The sequence below is a fragment of the Herpailurus yagouaroundi genome, unplaced genomic scaffold, assembly GCF_014898765.1.
Source record: "Herpailurus yagouaroundi ecotype Mexico unplaced genomic scaffold, PumYag 28, whole genome shotgun sequence".
NCBI lineage: Eukaryota > Metazoa > Chordata > Mammalia > Carnivora > Felidae > Herpailurus > Herpailurus yagouaroundi.
Genome location: NW_024412376.1, coordinates 106,742,958 through 106,761,981, shown reverse-complemented (window position 1 = coordinate 106,761,981; position 19,024 = coordinate 106,742,958). Strand labels below are relative to the sequence as shown.

Sequence of the window (19,024 nt, the reverse complement as noted above, 5' to 3'; positions counted from 1 at the left end):
TAGTTCAGCAGGACTCAAGCCTGGCTGCAGGTAGAATCACCTGGGGGAACATTTATAACATACCCATAGCATGGCCTCTTAACCCAGAGATTTTGATTTAAACCATCTGGAGCAGGGCCACAGGAATCCTATGTTTTAAAAGCTCCCTAAATGATTTTAATTAGCAGTTAAGGCCACATCACTGGATAAGAGGCATGATTTTGCTATTTCTTCCTAGCACAATTTAAAAATTCCTTTTAAATTGAAACTCCCTTGAAACCAACTCCCTATTAATCCACTATGCTAATCAAGAAAGGAAATTTTTAGCAGCACTATCAACAATAGCCAAAGTATGGAAAGAGCCCAAATGTCCATTGATGGATGAATGGGTAAAGAAGATGTGGTATATATATATACAATGGAGTATTACTCAGCAATCAAAAAGAATGAAATCTTGCCATTTGCAACTAGGTGGATGGAACTGGAGGGTATTATGCTAAGTGAAATTAGAGAAAGACAAAAATCATATGACTTCACTCATATGAGGACTTTAAGAGACAAAACAGATGAACATAAGGGAAGGGAAACAAAAATAATATAAAAACAGGGAGGGGGACAAAACATAAGAGACTCTTAAATATGGAGAACAAACAGAGGGTTGCTGGAGGGGTTGGGGGAGGATGGGCTAAATGGGTAAGGGGCATTAAGGAATCTACTCCTAAGATCGTTGTTGCACTGTATGCTAACTTGGATGTAAATTAAAAAAAAAACAAAAAACAGTCGCATCTTAAACTCACCAAGTTGTGCACATTAAATATGTACAGCTTTTTGTATGTCAATCATTCGTCAATAAAGTGGTTTAAAAAAAAAAAAGGAAATTTTTTTCTGAGCCTTGAGTGTGTGCATAAGACTTGCCCACTGAGCGCACCAGAAGGGTGTAAGGCAGCAAATAGTTAGCACCCCTGAAGAAGGAGCCAGGGCAACTGCTTCCCAGAAAACTGGTTAGAATGAGAATAGCCTGATAGGACTCTGTAACTGCTATCTATACTCAAGAAAGGACTTTCGGGTTTAGCAATCAACCCATTTTGGATCAACAAGCCAAGGACTTGTCTAAACTGACCCATCACTTGTGAAACTTTTTGGCTTTTGCCTTCATAAGCCCCTTTGTTTGGAGAGTGATCATCTCCACGGGCCATTCTCTGGCATATATCCCTATATATGAGCAAATCCCCAAAGCTCTATTTCGTTGTCGCTGAGTTAGTCTTTGCTTCTTTTCTGAGTTATTCTCTTGAAGCCTCAGAATATTTGAAGTGGGGGATGTCATGAAATGACACGAAGATAGCAAACCTTTGATTTGTTGATTTGAACTGTTTGCACAAACGTGTCAGATATAAACATGAATTCACTAGTATGCTGGATCTCTTAGTTACTAATTCACACAAGATAAATGAATGGGTCATATGTATTCACTAAACTATGTTAACTTTTCTCTGGACTGGACTCACTAATGGAAATGCAGACTTTTCTAGAGTAGTGGAATAAGAAAATACAAAGTTTTCCAAGAAGCAAGTTATGTTAATTTTCTATGGTGTGCAGCAAATGACCATAAACTTCATGGCTTAAAACAACACACACGTATTATATAATGGTTTTCGTGGGCCAGGAGTCTGGGCGTGGCCTCACTGCATCCTTAGCTCAAGGTCTCACATGCGTGCCACCAAGGTGTTGGCCAGCTGCATTTCCATCTGGAGGGTCAATTACATTTGGAAGAATCTCCTCCCAAGCTAAAATTTGTTTCCTTAGAGCTCCATGTTTGAATACCCTGGCTTTTTGTAGTCACTGGTTGGAAGCCACCTGTAGGTCCTATAAGCCACGAGTAGTTCCTCACCATGCGGGTTCCTTCAATATAGCCAGTTACTTCATCAGGCCAGCAAGGAGAATCTTTTGTTCCAGTCTACTGACAAAAAATTTTATAGAATGTACTGTAATCACAGGATTAACTCTCATCATATTTGCCATATTCTCTTGGTTAGAAGCAAGTCACAGGTCCTGCCTGCATTCACTGGGAAGCATTACACAAAGGCATGAACACTAGGAGGCAGGAAATCATTGAGGGCAGGGATCACTGTAGACAGTTTGCTACACACAAAAAAGGACAGGAGAACCAGGACTTGCTTACAGTCAAACCAAACAGACGATATGGTCCTGGGAAAACTGGAAAGAACGCTGGATGGAGCAGGGATCATGGGTTCTAGTCCTGGCTGTGTCATTAACTAGATCATTTATCCAGCTAATCTTTTGGACTCAGTTTCCTTACTTTAAAAATAAAATGAGGTGGGGGAGATACTATATAAGAAATGTAGATTAAAATAGCACTGAAATACCATCATTCGCCTTTAGCAAAAATTACAAATGATCACACTCAAAGCTCGTGAGTTTATGGGTATGCTCAGTCCTAAAAAGCAAGATGCCATTAAAATGTTCACATCTGGGGACACCTGGGTGGCTCAACCAGTTAAGCATCTGACTCTTGATTTTGGCTCAGGTCAAGGATCTCACAGTTTGTGATCCAAGCTGAGCCTGCTCAGGATTCTCGCTCTCCCTCTCTCTCTGCCCCTTCCCTGCTCTCACTTGCTCTCAAAATAAATAAATAAAACTTAAAAAAAAATGTTCAAACCTGTGTCAGCATGGGGCAACCAGCTATTTGTTTAAACGTTATTTCTCAGTACACCTGATAAGGTTAACATCTGAATTGGTAGACTGAGTAAAGCAGATTGCCCCCCCTAATGTGGGTGGACCTCATCTTACTCATTGTAGGCCTGGATAGAATAAAAGGCTGAATAAAAGAGAATTCTCTCTCTCTCTGCTTGACTTTTTTTTTTTTTTTCATTTTTTTTTTCAACGTTTATTTATTTTTGGGACAGAGAGAGACAGAGCATGAACGGGCAAGGGGCAGAGAGAGAGGGAGACACAGAATCGGAAACAGGCTCCAGGCTCTGAGCCATCAGCCCAGAGCCCGACGCGGGGCTCGAACTCACGGAGTGCGAGATCGTGACCTGGCTGAAGTCGGACGCTTAACCGACTGCGCCACCCAGGCGCCCCTCTGCTTGACTTTTTTTTAAGCTGAGACATCTTTCCTCTCCTGCCTTTGGATTCAGACTCAGACTGTTACTTAAATCATTGGCCCTCCTGGTACTGAGGCTGTTGGACTTGGGCTGGAACCACACCATCAGCTCCCCTGCATCTCCAGCTTGCCGTCTGCAGGTCTTGGGATTTGTCAGCCTCCATAATCAAGTGAGCCAACTCCTTAGGGTAAATCTAAGACTAATACAATGCCCTTTGACAAAGTAATCCATTCCTGGGATTTTATCTTAAGAAAATGTAGAATTCAAAAGACTTTTGTAAAACAAGCTACACGCGGAAAGTTATTAACCATGGTGTTATTTATAATAATGGAAAACTAAAAACAATGCACATGATTAACAATTGGAAAATGGCTATAGTTCACCCATCTGGAAGAAAATTATGCAGCCATTAAACTAATAATCATGAGTACTATGTAGCAACACAGGTAAGTATTTACAATTACGTATGAATTTATTTTTAAAAAAAGCAAAACATTAAATTATATAAAAACTATAGTTACAACAAGAAAAAGTAATAATGAAAACAGTCCATATGTTTCAGTCATGGGATTGCATAAACAATTTTTCATAATTTTCCTTTATCAATGAGACATTTTTCGGTGGCCTGAGTGGCTCAATCAGTTAAGCGTCCAACTCTTGGCTCAGGTAGTGATCATGGTCCCCAGGTTCAGGCCCCACATAGGGTTTCGTGCTGACAGTGCAGAGCTGCTTAGGATTCTCTCTCCCTTTCTCTCTGCCCCTCTCCCATTTATACTCACTCTCTTTCTCAAAATAAATAAATAAGCATTTAATTAAAAAAAATAAGGGGTACCTGGGTGGCTCAGTCAGTTAAGCATCTGACTTCAGCTCAGGTCATGATTTCCTGGTTCATGAGTTCAGCCCTGCATCAGGCTCTCTGCTGTCAGCATGGAGCCTACTTGGGGTCCTCTGTCCCCATCACTCCCTGCCCCTCCCCCACTCTCCCTCTCTCAAAAATAAATAAACATTAAAAAAAAAGAGACTTCTTCTTCTTCTTCTTCTTCTTCTCCTCCTCCTCCTCCTCCTCCTCCTCCTCCTCTTCCTCCTCTTCCTCCTCTTCCTCCTCCTTCTTCTTTAAAGTAGGCTTCATGCCCAGCGCATTGCCCAATATGGGACTTGAACTCATGACCCTGAGTTGCTTAACTAACTGAGCCACCTGGGTGTCCCTCAATACAACATTTTAAAAACAATAAGCTAAAGGTATAAAATGAAAACAATGAGGGAGTTGAATTATCGGTGGTTCTTAACTGGGGTAGACTTCAGAATTTAAAAATATTTATACATGGGTCTTACCTTGTGAAACTTCTGAGACGAGGATGGGTTACCTATATATTTAAACACACACACACACACCCCACACACACCCAAATAGGTGACTCTGATGCACACTGGTAGGCAAATTCTCAGCATAAAATTCCACATATCTATGGAGAATAAAGGAGCTATTCCAGCAACAAGTGCAGTATTGGTTATGAGGCACCGTGGGCGATGAACACCAGGCTGCTCTTAGTGTGTGCCTGGTTTGCTGCAGCCATTGTCATTAATTAGTGTTTGTGGTTTGTGGGCAATCTGAGGCATTGCCTTCTGAGCAGGATTGCTCCACAAGGCGGAAGGCCTCCAGGAATTCATTGATGTCGATGTGGCCATCCTTGTTGAAGTCAATGCTCCGTGCAAGGTCACAGATGCAGTCATCTGTGATGCTGATGTTCATATGAGAGCTGAACAGCTTCCAAGTATGCCTGAATTCGTCCAGTGAGATGAACCCTTACCAAAGAGAGGAAGTCACTTCAGTGAGTCAGTCTAGTTTTCTTCTTTTTTGCCTATTTTTTTTAAAGTTTACTTATTTTGGGGAGACAGAGACAGAGCGTGGGTGGGGGAGCGGCAGAGAGAGAGGGAGACACAGAATCCAAAGCAGGCTCCAGGCTCTGAGCTGTTAGTGCAGAGCGCGATGCGGGGCTCGAACTCACAAATCATGAGATCATGACCTGAGCTGAAGTCAGAAGTTTAATTGACTGAGCCACTCAGGTGCCTTGCATGAGTCAATTTAGTTTTCAATGTTCATTGCCTCTGACATTCTTACAAGGAAACCTGCTCCTTACTGTTAAACAGGCAAAGATACCCAAGGCCTTGTATCTAGTTTAAATTCCCAAGGGAGTGGCATAAAAATCAGTTGATCACCCCTGGGAGCAATTTTGTTTCCCTTCCTCTGGAAACATTTTTGATTGTCATGACTGGGGTGGGGGTGAGTGTTACTGGTATCTAGTAGGTAAATGCCAGGGATGCTGGTAAATATCCTACAGTAGTCAGGATGGACCCCAAAACAAAGAATTACTCAGGTTAACATGTCAGTAGTGCCATTGCTGAGAAACCATGCATTAAATCATCCCAAACATAATTTATTTTGCTTATAAAAAGCTTTTGGATCCATACACCTATGGTCAATTGACTTTTTTTTACAAGGGTTCCAAGATCATTCAGTGGAGAAAGAATTGTTTTTTCAATATCCTCATGTAAAGGAATGAAGCTAGACCTCCTATCTTGCACTACCAGCGAGAATTAACTCAAAAAAGGGGCGGCTGGGTGGCTCAGTTGGTTAAACGTCTCAAACGTTAACGTTGGTTAAGCAGATTCTGTGTCTCCCTCTCTCTGCCCCCGCCCCCCCCACTCATACTCTGTCTCTCTCTTAAAAATAAATGAACAATAAAAAAAATTTTCTTTAACTCAAAATGGATAAAAGACTTAACTGGAAGAGCTAAAACTTTAAAAGTCTTAGAAAAAACCATAGGTGTAAATCTTTGTGACCTTGGATTACATAATGGTTTCTTAGATATGACACCGAAAGCACAAACAACAACAAATAAATTTGACTTTTTTTAAATTAAAAAAATTTTTGCATCAAAGGGAACTACCAAAAAAGTGAAAGGACAACCTATAAAGCTGGAGAAAATATTTGCAAACCATAGATCTGATAATGGTGTGTGTGTGTGTGTGTGTGTGTGTGTGTGTGTGTGTGTGTATCAACAACAAAAAGGTGAATAATTAAAAAAAAATAGGCAAAGGATTTGAGCAGACATTTCTCCAGAGAATATATACAATTTTCCAATAAGCACATGAAAAGATGCTCAATGTCATGGGTAATTGAGGAAATGCAGATCAAAACCATGAGATACTGCACACTCAGTAGTATGGCTATAAAAAAGGGTGGGAAGTAACAAGTCCTGGTGAGGATGTGGGGAAATTGGAACCCTCAAACATTAGCAGGAATGTAAAATGCTTTAGTCACTGTAGAAAACAGTTTGGCAGTTCCCCAAAAAGTAAAACATAGTTTTATGATATGATTCAGCAATTGTACTCTTAGGAACATATTCAAGGGAGTATAAAACCGTATGTTCACATAAAAAGTTGTACATAAATGTTCACAGTACCATCATGCATAACAGCCCAAAAGTGGAAACAATCTAAATGTCTATCAACTGTTAAATGGATAAACAAAATGTGGAATATCCATACAATGGAATATGGTCCAGCTATAAAGAAGAACGAAGATCTTATATATGCTACAACATGGATGAACGTTGAAAACATTATGCAAAGTGAAAGAAGCCAGACACCAAAGGCCACATATACTGTGTCATTCCATTTATACAAAATGTCCAGACGAGGCAAATCCTTAGAGACAAAAAGTGGATTAATGGTTGCCAGGGGCTGGTATAGAAGGGACAGGGATGGAGAGTGACTGCTAATGGGTATGGGTTTCTTTTTAAGGTGATGAAAGGCTTTATAGTTAGATAGTGATGATGGTTACACAACCTTATAAACATACCAAGAATCAGTGAACTGAATATTTTAAATGGGCACATTATATGGTTTGTGAATTACATCAAAAAACAGGTGGAGAAAGAGTAATGACAATGAAAAAAGCCTTTGGACCACTGGGGGGGAAAGGTGAGGGTATATAAGACCTTCCTATACATTTTTTCATAATTTCTTGTGAATCTGTAATTACCAAAATCAGAAATTTAAAAAGAATACGTTGGGAGTGAGATTGTAAAAAGCCTTTCTGCTCTAGACACTTTTCATTACTTCATGACTATCTTTGATGTGACCAATGGGATATTACATCTTCTAACCACTCTTTTTCCTGAGAAGTTCTCATTCAGTTTGTCTTCATTCTTTTCTGCCCTACCCCTCTTCTATATGGATTGCTCGTATTGTTCAAACACTTTACTAGTTTCTGCCATTTATAAGCATAATAATTATTTACTTTGTTCCCAAAGTGCTTGAGGAGAGAGGTAAATAGCCAGAAAGGAGACTGAGGCTGGGAGGTAAAGATTTGCTATGGGTCAGAAGTGATAGGATAATACATGCCTTTACCTGAATGATCACGGTCTATGATCCTAAAAATGGTCTCCAGGTTGAATCGGTTTCGATACAGTGTTTCCAGCAAACTTGACTTAATGTTCTACAAAAGAAAAGACATTTTTCTTTCTATATCTTATTGTTTAGGCTTGTCCTAATATATAAGGAACACAGAATCAACCCTGACAATAAGATATGGTTGAAAAAACTGAAGATATTTTATCCCCAACCCTTTCAGACTACCAAATAGCCCAAGGGTTTAAGAAGTACCTAGACCATGATGAAACTGTTCTAATATTGACCATGGGGATGGTTGCACATACCAGTGAATATACAAAAAACAAACAAACAATGAATTATATACTTTGAATGGATGAATTATATGGTATGTGACTTATACTGAAATAAAGCCATTTAAAAAAGTACTTAGCTCAAGGCCTCACGTACATTAAACATTCAATATGTATTTATTGAATAAATCCTTCTCTTTATTTTAGTGGGAGAAGCAGCATAATGCCAAGGAAGTCAGCAGACCTGGGTCTGAGTCCCAGTTCTACAATTTAGAAGCTTCGTGAGAGGTGTTCTCATAGGTATAATGGTACTGATAACACTAGCCTCACCGGGTAGGTATTTTGAGGATAAACTGAGGCAGCATATGTAAGTTGCTTAACACAAAACCTGACATATAGAAACCCAACAAATAGTTCCTTTTTCTCATCCATCTTCTTTTTTGGGCTCTCAATATTTGACTATTTCTGATTCAAAGCTCTCCATAAGGAGATTCATGGCCCGCAGTGTGCCTTCATCCACCATTTTCACACCATTACCTCACGGTTCAGTTGTTCTTTGGCCAAATCCTCCAGCCAGGACTTGTACTCCAATGTGTTATCCGTTGAGCTGTTCACCAGCTGTGGCCTCAGCATCCGCCATGGCAGTCCTAGATGCAACACAGACTCCACGGCTTCTGCCCAGTCACTAAGGGTGATTAAACCTACAGGAAAGAGCTAATTTGTTGACTTGTCACTTATAAGTCTAGTGTCCTGCCCAGAGTGCATGCCTTTCTATCCTGACATACTTCTTGCTGTCTGTAGGTAATAGAAATAATGGGCACTCTCACTATTTTTGTTGGTCAAGGTCGAGTACACTGGAAACTAGGGTTGCAAGATAAAATACAGAATGCTCAATTAAATATGAATTTCAGACAGACCACAAAGTATACGGCCCAAATATTGCACGGGACATTATTAGACCTTAAAATTGTTTGTTGCCTATCTATAATTTAAATTTAATTAGTTACCCTGTTTTTATTTGCTAACCCTGGGAAAACAATTGAAAAGTCACAAACACTCCCATAAATAATATCCTAAACTTTACACACAGGCACACACAGCATTGGTTTTTGTTATGTATATGAATAGATATTATACATATATACGTATATATGTATACACATATACAGATATTATACATGATTATATATATGAACAGATATATACATTATATATACACATATATATGTGTGTGTGTGTATATATATATATATATACACACAGCATTGGTTGTTGATATGAATATGAACACATATTGCTATGTATTTATGACTGTTACTAATTTTCTAATAAGGCTATGTGTGGTCAACGTATATTAGACATTCCATTAAGTTGAGCAAAGACAAAATTTCTAGCTTTAATAACAGAGCACAGAACAGATACGTACACACTAAATAACAAGAAGCCAAATCACTAACCTTTTGCAAATCTTGGATATGTTCTTCTAACCTTCCAAACCTGTTGCTTTTTGCTTAGTTCTGGACTTGTCACCCTCCCCTTGACTCCATTTATTTTTACCATCTCCATCTATATTTAGCTACATTCACATTCTGTTAAAAGCTTGGAATTATAAAATTTAGAAAAGATAACTGGAACATTAAGTTGAATAAAATGAAGAAAGTAGTCAAAGAATGTCCTTTGGTTATCTTAGTTCATTATTATTTAATTTTTTCAATGTTTATTTGTTTCTTAGAGAGAGAAGGACAGAGTATGAGTGGAGGAAGGGCAGAGACAGAGAGGGAAACACAGAATCCAAAGCAGGCTCCGGCTGTGAGCTCTCAGCACAGAGCCTGATGAGGGGCTCGAACTCACAAATCAAGAGATCATGACCTAAGCCAAAATCAGGGCTTAACCAACTAAGCCACCCAGGTGCCCCAATTAGTTACCACTAATTCAACAAATATTGATTTGATAACTTCTGCAAGACAGATTTGTTGTTGTTGTTGTTGTTGTTGTTGTTGTTGAGCTTCCTTCTTCTATGAATATTTTATTTTCTGAGTCTTACCAGTTTTATCTGCATCATGCTTCTTAAATTCACCAAGAAGATCTGAGGAATGAGCAAATAACTTTTCCCGCAGAGCTCTCAGAGCTGACTCCTCTACTCTGCTAATCCTGGGACAGGAGAACAAAAGAAACATTTTAAAAAGTTAACATAGAGGAAATAGTGAGGGGTTTTGTTTTGTTTTTACCACATTCCTCCTCTCTCTTTCTTAATGTCTCAACCTCCCTAGAACTCAGTTTTGGGGAGAAGAGCTCAGTTTTTGAACAAAGAGTTTCATCACTTATTTCTCCCCACTGCCCTCCCACTCCTCCCTGCCATGGACAAATAGGACCTACTGTGTCCTACCCAGTGCAGAAGAGTGGTTACAGCAAAAGTTCTGGAAAAAGACCACCTTTGTGGTAAAGTTAGCTACCTGCACTGCACCTCAGTTTCCTCAAGGGAAAAATAGGGATTAAAATGGTACCTACCTCGGGCCACCTGGGTGGCTCAGTTGGTTAAGCGTCCAACTCTTGATTTCTGCTCAGGTCATGATCTCACTGTTTGTGAGTTTGAGCCCCGCATCAGGCTCTGTGCTGACAGCATGGAGCCTGCTTGGGATTCTCTCTCTCCTTCTCTCTCTGCCCCTTCCCTGCTCTCTCTTTCTCTCTCTCAAAATAAATAAATAAATAAATAAATAAATAAACATTTCTTAAAAATGTACCTACCTCACAGGATTATTGTGAAGATTAAAAAAGTAAATTCATATAAAGCACTTAGAAGAAAGCCCAGCACATTGAAAGCACTCAGTAAATGGTATCTTCTAATATAATCATATGCTTTCCTTATAATTTATTATTATGTTAAATAGGCACAAGGCCAGATTTTGAATAACAAAATAACATTAATTTAGTTTTCTCATTCTTATTGGATCAAAAGGGTAATTCTGGGCATAGCACTTTGCCCAAGTAAGTGTTCAATAAATATCTGTAGTTGAATCAATAAAAAGATACAAAGAGATAAAGGTAAATATATACTTTGTCATGCCTCATTTATAGCCATTCTATAAATTATGACCGGATATCCTGTCTTTTCAACGGCTAAAAGTTACACACACACACATGTGAGCACATACACGTGCACACACACACAGAGTTTTAATCATGCTTGATGAAAATTTTCCTTGTAGTTTAAGGTGGTTAGTATAATAGACCTTAAGTGGACTCCACCAGACCCCTAGTAGAGCGTGAAGTGCCCAAAACTCATCCCAAATCGTATGGGTACGTGAATTTATTTGTTTTTTTCTGGAGGGAGTTCACTGTTTCATCAAAGGTTAAATGAGGTATAGGACTCCCTTCTCTCCAAAAGTTAACAAACCACTGGTCTGGCAAAGCATTTGCACTATCTTCTACTAACTTGCAGTCATCAATCATTATCATGCAGGGATGTAGTATAGTGATGCTCTCAGGAGCTGTCTAGATGTATAAGGCTCTCGGTTTCTACATCAAGCCAGAAACATTGAACACTAACTAAGTGCAGAGCTCTGCATGGTTATCTCAATCCTCCAACACCCACTGAGGTAGGTCTGATTATTATGCCCATTACAAAGTCAGTAATCCAAGGTCACATAGCTGATACAGGGTAGGACCAGGAATCAATCTTGACCTATTATTGTGAGACATGGGTGTAAACCCAAAGTAAATGGATTCTGAATGAGGGCTCTTCTAAGAAAAAGACATGATCTTGAGTTTATGGACATTGAGATATCAATCATAGATGGTCAGAGACATCTAACGTGTCCACTGCACTCCAGGGAGTTGAAGTTGTCGGACAAGTGACTTCTGGGTAAATTGGATGATGTTTACTTGCTTTAATATAATCAATGAATATTTATTTCAAAGAGCTCTTTTTTTAAATATTTTTAATTAAAATGTTTATTTTAAACATTTTAAAACGTTTAAACATTTTAATGTTTAAACATTTTAAAACAGGGGCGCCTGGGTGGCGCAGTCGGTTAAGCGTCCGACTTCAGCCAGCTCACCATCTCGCGGTCCGTGAGTTCGAGCCCCGCGTCGGGCTCTGGGCTGATGGCTCGGAGCCTGGAGCCTGTTTCCGATTCTGTGTCTCCCTCTCTCTCTGCCCCTCCCCCGTTCATGCTCTGTCTCTCTCTGTCCCAAAAATAAATAAACGTTGAAAAAAAAACTAAAAAAAAAAAAATAAATAAAAGCCTTTTTTAAAAAAATAAAAAAATAAAAAAAATAATAAACATTTTAAAACATTTAAACATTTTAATGTTTAAACATTTTAAACATTTAAACATCTGTCTCTGAGAGAGACAGAGCACAAGCAGGTGAGAGGCAGAGAGAGAGGGAGACACAGAATCCAAAGCAGGCTCCAGGCTCTGAGCTGTCAGCACAGAGCCCAACACGGCTTGAACCCACAACCATGAGATCATGACTTGAGTTGAAGCTGGATGCTTAAATGACAGACACTCAGGTGCCCCTCAAAGAGCTCTTTGATTATATTACTAAAACATACTCTCTATAGGATTCCCTACAGTGACTTCATTTGTAGTGATTCCATATGTACCTAAACCATATGGAATTGTGGTATTCCAGTTGCCTGGGGCCCACCCCTGGAGATTCCAATTTGGTGGGGCTGCGGAGGCTAGGGCGGCTGATTTTTTTGTAAAGCTCCACAGATGATTCTGCTGCACAGGGGGTTTGACTATCACTTAATGAGTTTAAATTTTCATATAAAACTTCTTGAGTGAGGCTGGCCTTGATTTTTTTTAATAACTTAAGTGTTTAATAACTCTTCATATTCAGTAACTCAAGAGTGATTTAAAATAATGCACTTTTATAGCACTCACACAAGGCAGATGGTAAATATTAGTATGTTCTTTTTCCAGGGTTTATGTCAAATTTGTTCTGATTTCGAATTAGTTCCTCTGATAATTACAGAAGCTTGCTCAGTAGCACTAAAACTGTATCTGTTGGCAGCTTATATACTCTGGGGCCATCTTCCTGGTAGGAGGCAATCCTGCGTGTCTGTTAAGTATGTGATTTCTGAAATAAGACTGCCTGTATCAAGGCTTGCCTTCACTGTGTTATTAGCTGTGTGACCATGGGCTAGCTGATTTCATCTGTGTTCTTTAACGATCTCTTCTATAAAACTGAAATTAGTATGAATTTCTTAAGTCCATTGTTAAATTTTTTTTTTCAACGTTTATTTATTTTTGGGACAGAGAGAGACAGAGCATGAACAGGGGAGGGGCAGAGAGAGAGGGAGACGCAGAATCGGAAACAGGCTCCAGGCTCCGAGCCATCAGCCCAGAGCCTGACGCGGGGCTCGAACTCACAGACCGTGAGATCGTGACCTGGCTGAAGTCGGACGCTTAACCGACTGCGCCACCCAGGCGCCCCATTAAGTCCATTGTTAGATACTACATATAACTTCTTTATAATAGCACTTAGTGTGTGGTAAGCTCACAACTAAGGTTAGAATTCAGAAGCATCTCAACAGAAGCCATTTAAGTAATATTATATGCTTCCTTCCCAGGGAGAAAAGGGCATTGCTAACAAATGTGTGAACTGAAACCCATCTGTCAAACCCCTTGAAAGCAAAGAACCTTCAGCTCTGGCTTAGGGAGTAACACAAACCCTTTAAAGATGAGAGAAAACAGAAGAGTGGCCCTGGAAAGACTTAGTGGCCTGGTACATGGACTTTACCCAAGATGTGCCCATTGAGAATAACTCCTGCAGGAAACAAATTTGTTACTCCCATTCATGACGGGTCGGTACAGATCTTCAAGTGTATGGAGGAGAAGGAAGAGGCCCCTGCTAGAATGTCTATTGTAGACCTTACTGCTAACAGGGCTACATTTTGAATTTTCACTTAGAATGTGGATAAATGTAATGATGTTTGACATTTCAAAGGCTCCACAAACACCGTCATTCTGGTTTTCGGAAAATCATTCATTAAAAAGTCTTGCCTTTGCCTCATGGTCAGCATGTGGGTCACCTTGTTAGCTTGATACTGCACGATGTACGGGGTCAGGGCTGGCCCCAGTTTGACATAGGCCCCTCTGTTGCTGCCACCTTCATAGTAGTTGGAGGCAGAAAAGATTGTTAACACCTAAATCAAAACAGAGAGAGAAAGGCGTTCAGCTTCGCTGAAGAACTCTTGACTCTCAATCTGATAGGGCCCAACCCAATTTCAGGAGCTGCTCTTCTTTCTTGACCTCGCCTACAGATCTTTTAAATTTTTTTTTAAAGTCATCAATGCTGGTAGGGCAGGAGTGGTGGCTCCAGTAATAACAACTTGGATTCTGATAGGACATCCACAACATGTTTTCTTCACATTTTTATCCCAAGTACAATAGCAGGGGTAACAGAAAACACTTCATTTGGTTCAACTTAGAGGCAAGCTGGAACCGATAAATTAGGAAGGGTCGTTACAATTGGCAAGCCAGTTATCAAAGCTGGTGTGAGGCCTCAAAGTAGAGTTTCCTACAGAGTACTGTGCCTCCTGAGATGCTCTGTGGAAAAAGTTTCCATTGTCAATACATTGGGAAATAGTAGACAGTGTATCTCTTCTTGGAGATTTACAAGGAATATAGGAAACTAATGGTTCTCAGAAGTCCTACAGTAGAGAAACTTGTATAACTGTTTAACCAAACATTTCTCAGATTAGTTGATCTTTTTTTTCCCCCACATGGAAAGCTGTTATTCTCCTGGAGAGTTAGTTTTTGTGGGAATACTCTCATCCTAGTGGCATTGGGCTAGGCTAACATTGTAGGATTAAGATGTCCAAAGATCAGACAGGACATTAAGTACACTCCTGAGAAGACAAACAATCCTGAATCCCTGCCTGGGGCACAGTGCAGAAATCCTGTTACCCTGTACTGTTGTTTGAAATATGTGCCAGTGAGCAACGTGACTTACAGAATAGAGATGTGCCTGGGAAAGCACCAGGCCATATTTCTAGCCACAAGATGGGACAATATCTGCCCCTTTTTCTCCTCTCAGGGTATTGGTGAGTGGTGGTAGCAATCGAATTTTGAGGTTTAAAGAGGCGATGAGAGCCAAGGATAAATAACAGTAAAGGACCTAGTCGCTTTGAGCAAGTGGCTAACAAATACAAGACACAGTGGATTGTGGGAAAGCAGGAGCCTGAGCTCATCCAGGCCTGGGAGGAGCAATATGGACCACTCGTGGGCTTCTGCAGATGGCCCACCCACCTTGCGGCTGTGGCAGAACTCATAGCCTTCAGGTTTGCACTCGTGTGAGCGGATCAGGAATTGCAGGTTGTATTTCTGTAGCAACCGTTCTGTCACATTGGGTCCAAAATAACAGCCTCCTCCTCGAACAGTGTTGGCCTTACAGCCCTCCTGAGCCATGGGATCACTCCACAGTATATCTACCACCTGGAGAGACCAAGAGATGGTTTCTTTCCTAAAATCTAGACAGAGATTCAGAGTCATTCCTATGAGAAGAAGAGGAGGAAGAGGAAGAGAAGGAAAAGGAATAACAGGAAGAGGAGGAAAGGAAGAGGATACAGATATTTGAATAAAAATAAGGGAATAATTTTTTGCATAATCAATGTTTGACATATGCTTATATTTTGAATCCCTGAGGTTTCAGAATCTTTTTATTATTCATGGAATGAGCGTGGGTATGTGCATATTGTTTGACAAGCTTGTACCCACTTTCTTGGAAGTTAAGTCTCACATGAAAGCTCAACACGTAAAACAGATTAAAAGGGAACTGCTCTGGTAGATGCTTTGATCAGAGTCAGTTGTCTTCAGTGAGCCCCAGTGCTCCAGGCTCCTGGACATTTGCCCCCAAAAGAAGGCAGACATCTGGGCCTGGCAATACAATCTCTCCTCCAGCATCAGGTGTGGTCCTGAGAATGTGCAATCAAATGCTTCATTTCTTAAAGTAATGTCAGCATTAAAAAAAAATTTTGTTTGATGTTTATTTTTGAGAGAAAGAGAGCACAAGTGGGGGAGAGGCAGAGAGAGAGGGAGACACAGAATCCGAAGCAGGCTCCAGCCTCTGAGCTGTCAGCACAGGGCCCGATGCGGGGCTCGAACTCACGGACCAGGAGATCATGGCCTGAGCGGAATTCGCATGCTCAACCAACTGAACCACCCAGGCGCCCCTCAGCATTTGCAAATAAAAAATAAAAAATAAAAAAAAAATATATATATATATTTAAATTTCCATTCTAAGTTGATGTTGAAGCCCAGATCGATAGTGCAGGGAGAACGTAGCCTAAACTCACCATCTCTCTCTCTGAGGTTTCCAGCCTCAGAGTCAGCTGTGACTCCTCTTTCTCGCCACCCTCCATCTGGTCAATCAGCCCGTTCTGCTAATTTTAGCTCTAAAATAATTCTGAATTCCTTTTCTTTACTGGATGAACCATTAAAAAAAAAAAAACTGCCATTTTTATAGGTCAAAAATGGTCGAACACCAGCAAGTTCACATCGTTCTACTAACACTACTACACAAACTCACCACATGGATTACAAGCTTCCCTGCCACAGTCTTGCCCCAGTGAAATGTGCCATGCATTTGGCTGCCAGAGTCATAGTTAGGCAAACACCATGAGTGCCTACTCTGTATTTGTTTTCCTTCTTCTTCCTTGCTAACAGAACTCTGATGAGGTGTTTGAGGTGGCACTGTGCCTAGCAAAATATGTGCTTTCCCAGCGTCCCTTGCAGCGAGGGGTGGCCATAGGACACATCTCTGGAGATCTTGGAAAAGTCTTTATTTGCCTGATAACAGAAAGACAGAAGTTGCTGACCTAACCCTTTTGGCCTTGAGCTGCAATGGCCATCTTTCTGACGCACGCAACACAAAACATCATATAATAGCACCCAGTGAATCATGGCTTACCTTCCTACCCCAACGATGCTAGGTCACTAAACCAAATTTGCTCAGGCAATAGAGCCCATAGGCCACATCACCCTGTGCTCTCTCAAACTCTAAAACGTATGAGCCATTAAGCAAATACTAATGTTCTTCTGGGGGTGTTCTAACCCCAGGGGGAGAGTGAAGGGGGTGGGAAAAAATACCCCGAATTTACATGGAGGGAAGAGGCTTGTTCTGTTTTTTAAAAGCCCCTCCGGAAGACGGCCTCATTCCAGGGGGCAGCACCCGGTCACAACCCACCTGCCTCCACTCCTCCTGCGTGGGCTCCAGCGGCTCCTCTGCTCCTGAATCCGCTTCTGGCGTACACAGCGAGGCCTCCTCCTTCCCCCGGGTCACCGGGAAGCCTGCTTGCTGCCGGCACCTGTCCAGCTCCAGGTCCACGGAGCGCCGCACCTGCCGGGCTAGCTCCTTCGCGTCCTGGGGGGCGCCGCAGGGAATGCTGGATGAGCGGCCGGCTCTGTGAGCCTGGAGGGAGCCCAGGCGAAGGGGCGAAGCGGGGAGAGAGCGGCTCTGGGGGAGAAACCACGGGGTGGGTCTCCCTGCGGAGCTCTTCTGGTTGGCTTCCTCCTTCTTCACCTGTTTCCCGTTCTCCTTTCTCGTTTTGTGCCTCATGGTGGAAACAATCTAAAAATGTCCAGAGAAGACAAAGATGTTGAGTTGTTCTTGGGGCAAGAACAGGGAAGGACACTCAGAGAGGGTCAGCAGGACCTGAATGATATTTCGAGAGGCATCCAGATTGAGTAGAACGGAACAGAGGTGTTCTCTAACTTTGGACAAGCACTGGATGACTTCCCAGGCAGCCCCAGCCCCTGGCCATAGAGAGTGAAAGGCCACCAAATGTAAACAGAGCCATAATCCCCTCTCCTTCTCATCGTGTTGCAACTCATAGTGAGGGCCAGACCGTCAGTCCCCTTTTGACCCCAGATAACTTTATTTCAAGGAAGTTATTAATCTATCCCCCAGAGGCATCCCTAACTTTGTTTATTAAGGAGAGTAATCGTGTTACTATGTATCGGGCCCTTGGTAAATAGGTGCTATCCTGGGTACTTATCATGAATTCACTGATTAGCTCTCAGGTCGCCACCATGAGATTGCATCCTCATTTTTAGTTTTACGTGAATTAACCGATTAGCCCTCACACTCCTGTAAGATAGCATCCTCATTTATAATACAGATAAGAAAACTGAGGTGCAGAGATACTAAAACATTACCAGGACTGAACCCAGAAATCTGACTCCAGAGCTCCTACTTTGTGTCTTCCTCCCAAGTGGTTCCCGGACTTGGTACAAATGGCTACGTCACCCCTCCCCAGAGCTTTGCAAACTACTGGGAAGTCAGCTTTTTGCTAAGCTCCAGAAGGCAAACTGTTCATTAGCATTCTTTCCCCAAAGTTCCTACTTCTCCTGTTTACATCATTAAATGTGATTCTTCCCATGAGATCATCTGCTTTATTGTGACTTGCTGTCTCTACCTCCATACATAGACATAGATGCAGCAGAACAGAATATTTGAATTAAAAAAAAAATAATAAGGTGCCAGACATCACGCAGATTAAGAGCTGGTTTTAGGTCCCTTGGGCACCTTCTCTTCCACAAAGAACACGAAAGGGTTGAGATTATGGAGAAGCAGAAAGGGGATTTATAATGAAGGTTTTGGAGGAAGCTGTTGAAAACGTTGCAGGCGTCCCCTCCCCCACCTCTTCCAAGGAGTTATCCTATCCCCCTTCCAACACTGAGTTTTTGGGAGCAGGGACACAGAAATCATCTTTTAGTCACCAGACCCCAAAGGGCCATAGGCAGACCTTGACAAATAGGACTTGAATCCAGAAACCTTGGGCTTTGAACTGGATGCAATCATTGGATGAGACCTGAGTGTAGACTCCATTGGGGAGGGGATGAGCGGGGTGTGCATGAAAATGTGGGGAGCAACAGGGGCAGACTAAGGTAGTGTGTGGCTACCCTACCATCTGTCTACTCTTCTTCCTTAGCAATAGAAACCCGGATTCTTACAGATACCACCTAGAATGAGGACTACACTTGCCAACCTGCCTTTCAGCTAGATGTTAACATATGACAAAATTCTGAACAGAAATATGAACAAAAATTCTGTATACAACTGAATGTCCTTAAAGGGAAGAAACATGCCTTTCTTCTACTTTCTAAGTTATGCTGCTAGAATATGGTTGTGATGGCTGGAGTTCAAGTAGCCACGTTGGGCCATGATGTAGCATGGTAGAGCAACAAGAGAGCAGAACACTGGGCCTCTAGTGACTTTGTG

The 19,024-nt window shown here is 41.4% G+C and overlaps 1 protein-coding gene across 2 annotated transcripts in view; it reads right to left on the bottom strand.

Annotated features, from left to right (window-relative positions):
- Window positions 1-4,283: 4,283 nt before the first annotated feature.
- PPEF2 (protein phosphatase with EF-hand domain 2) overlaps window positions 4,284-19,024 on the bottom strand; it is a 30,093-nt gene continuing 15,352 nt past the window's right edge. For both annotated transcript variants that reach the window (XM_040481055.1, XM_040481045.1), the window contains exons 10-16: window positions 16,988-17,371; window positions 15,052-15,237; window positions 13,804-13,946; window positions 9,837-9,943; window positions 8,330-8,493; window positions 7,518-7,605; window positions 4,284-4,907 (exon numbers count right to left, since the gene is read on the bottom strand). In XM_040481055.1, coding sequence (XP_040336989.1) covers window positions 4,684-4,907; window positions 7,518-7,605; window positions 8,330-8,493; window positions 9,837-9,943; window positions 13,804-13,946; window positions 15,052-15,237; window positions 16,988-17,371 — 1,296 coding nt within the window. In that variant the 3' untranslated portion in view covers window positions 4,284-4,683. The remainder of the gene's footprint in view (window positions 4,908-7,517; window positions 7,606-8,329; window positions 8,494-9,836; window positions 9,944-13,803; window positions 13,947-15,051; window positions 15,238-16,987; window positions 17,372-19,024) is intronic.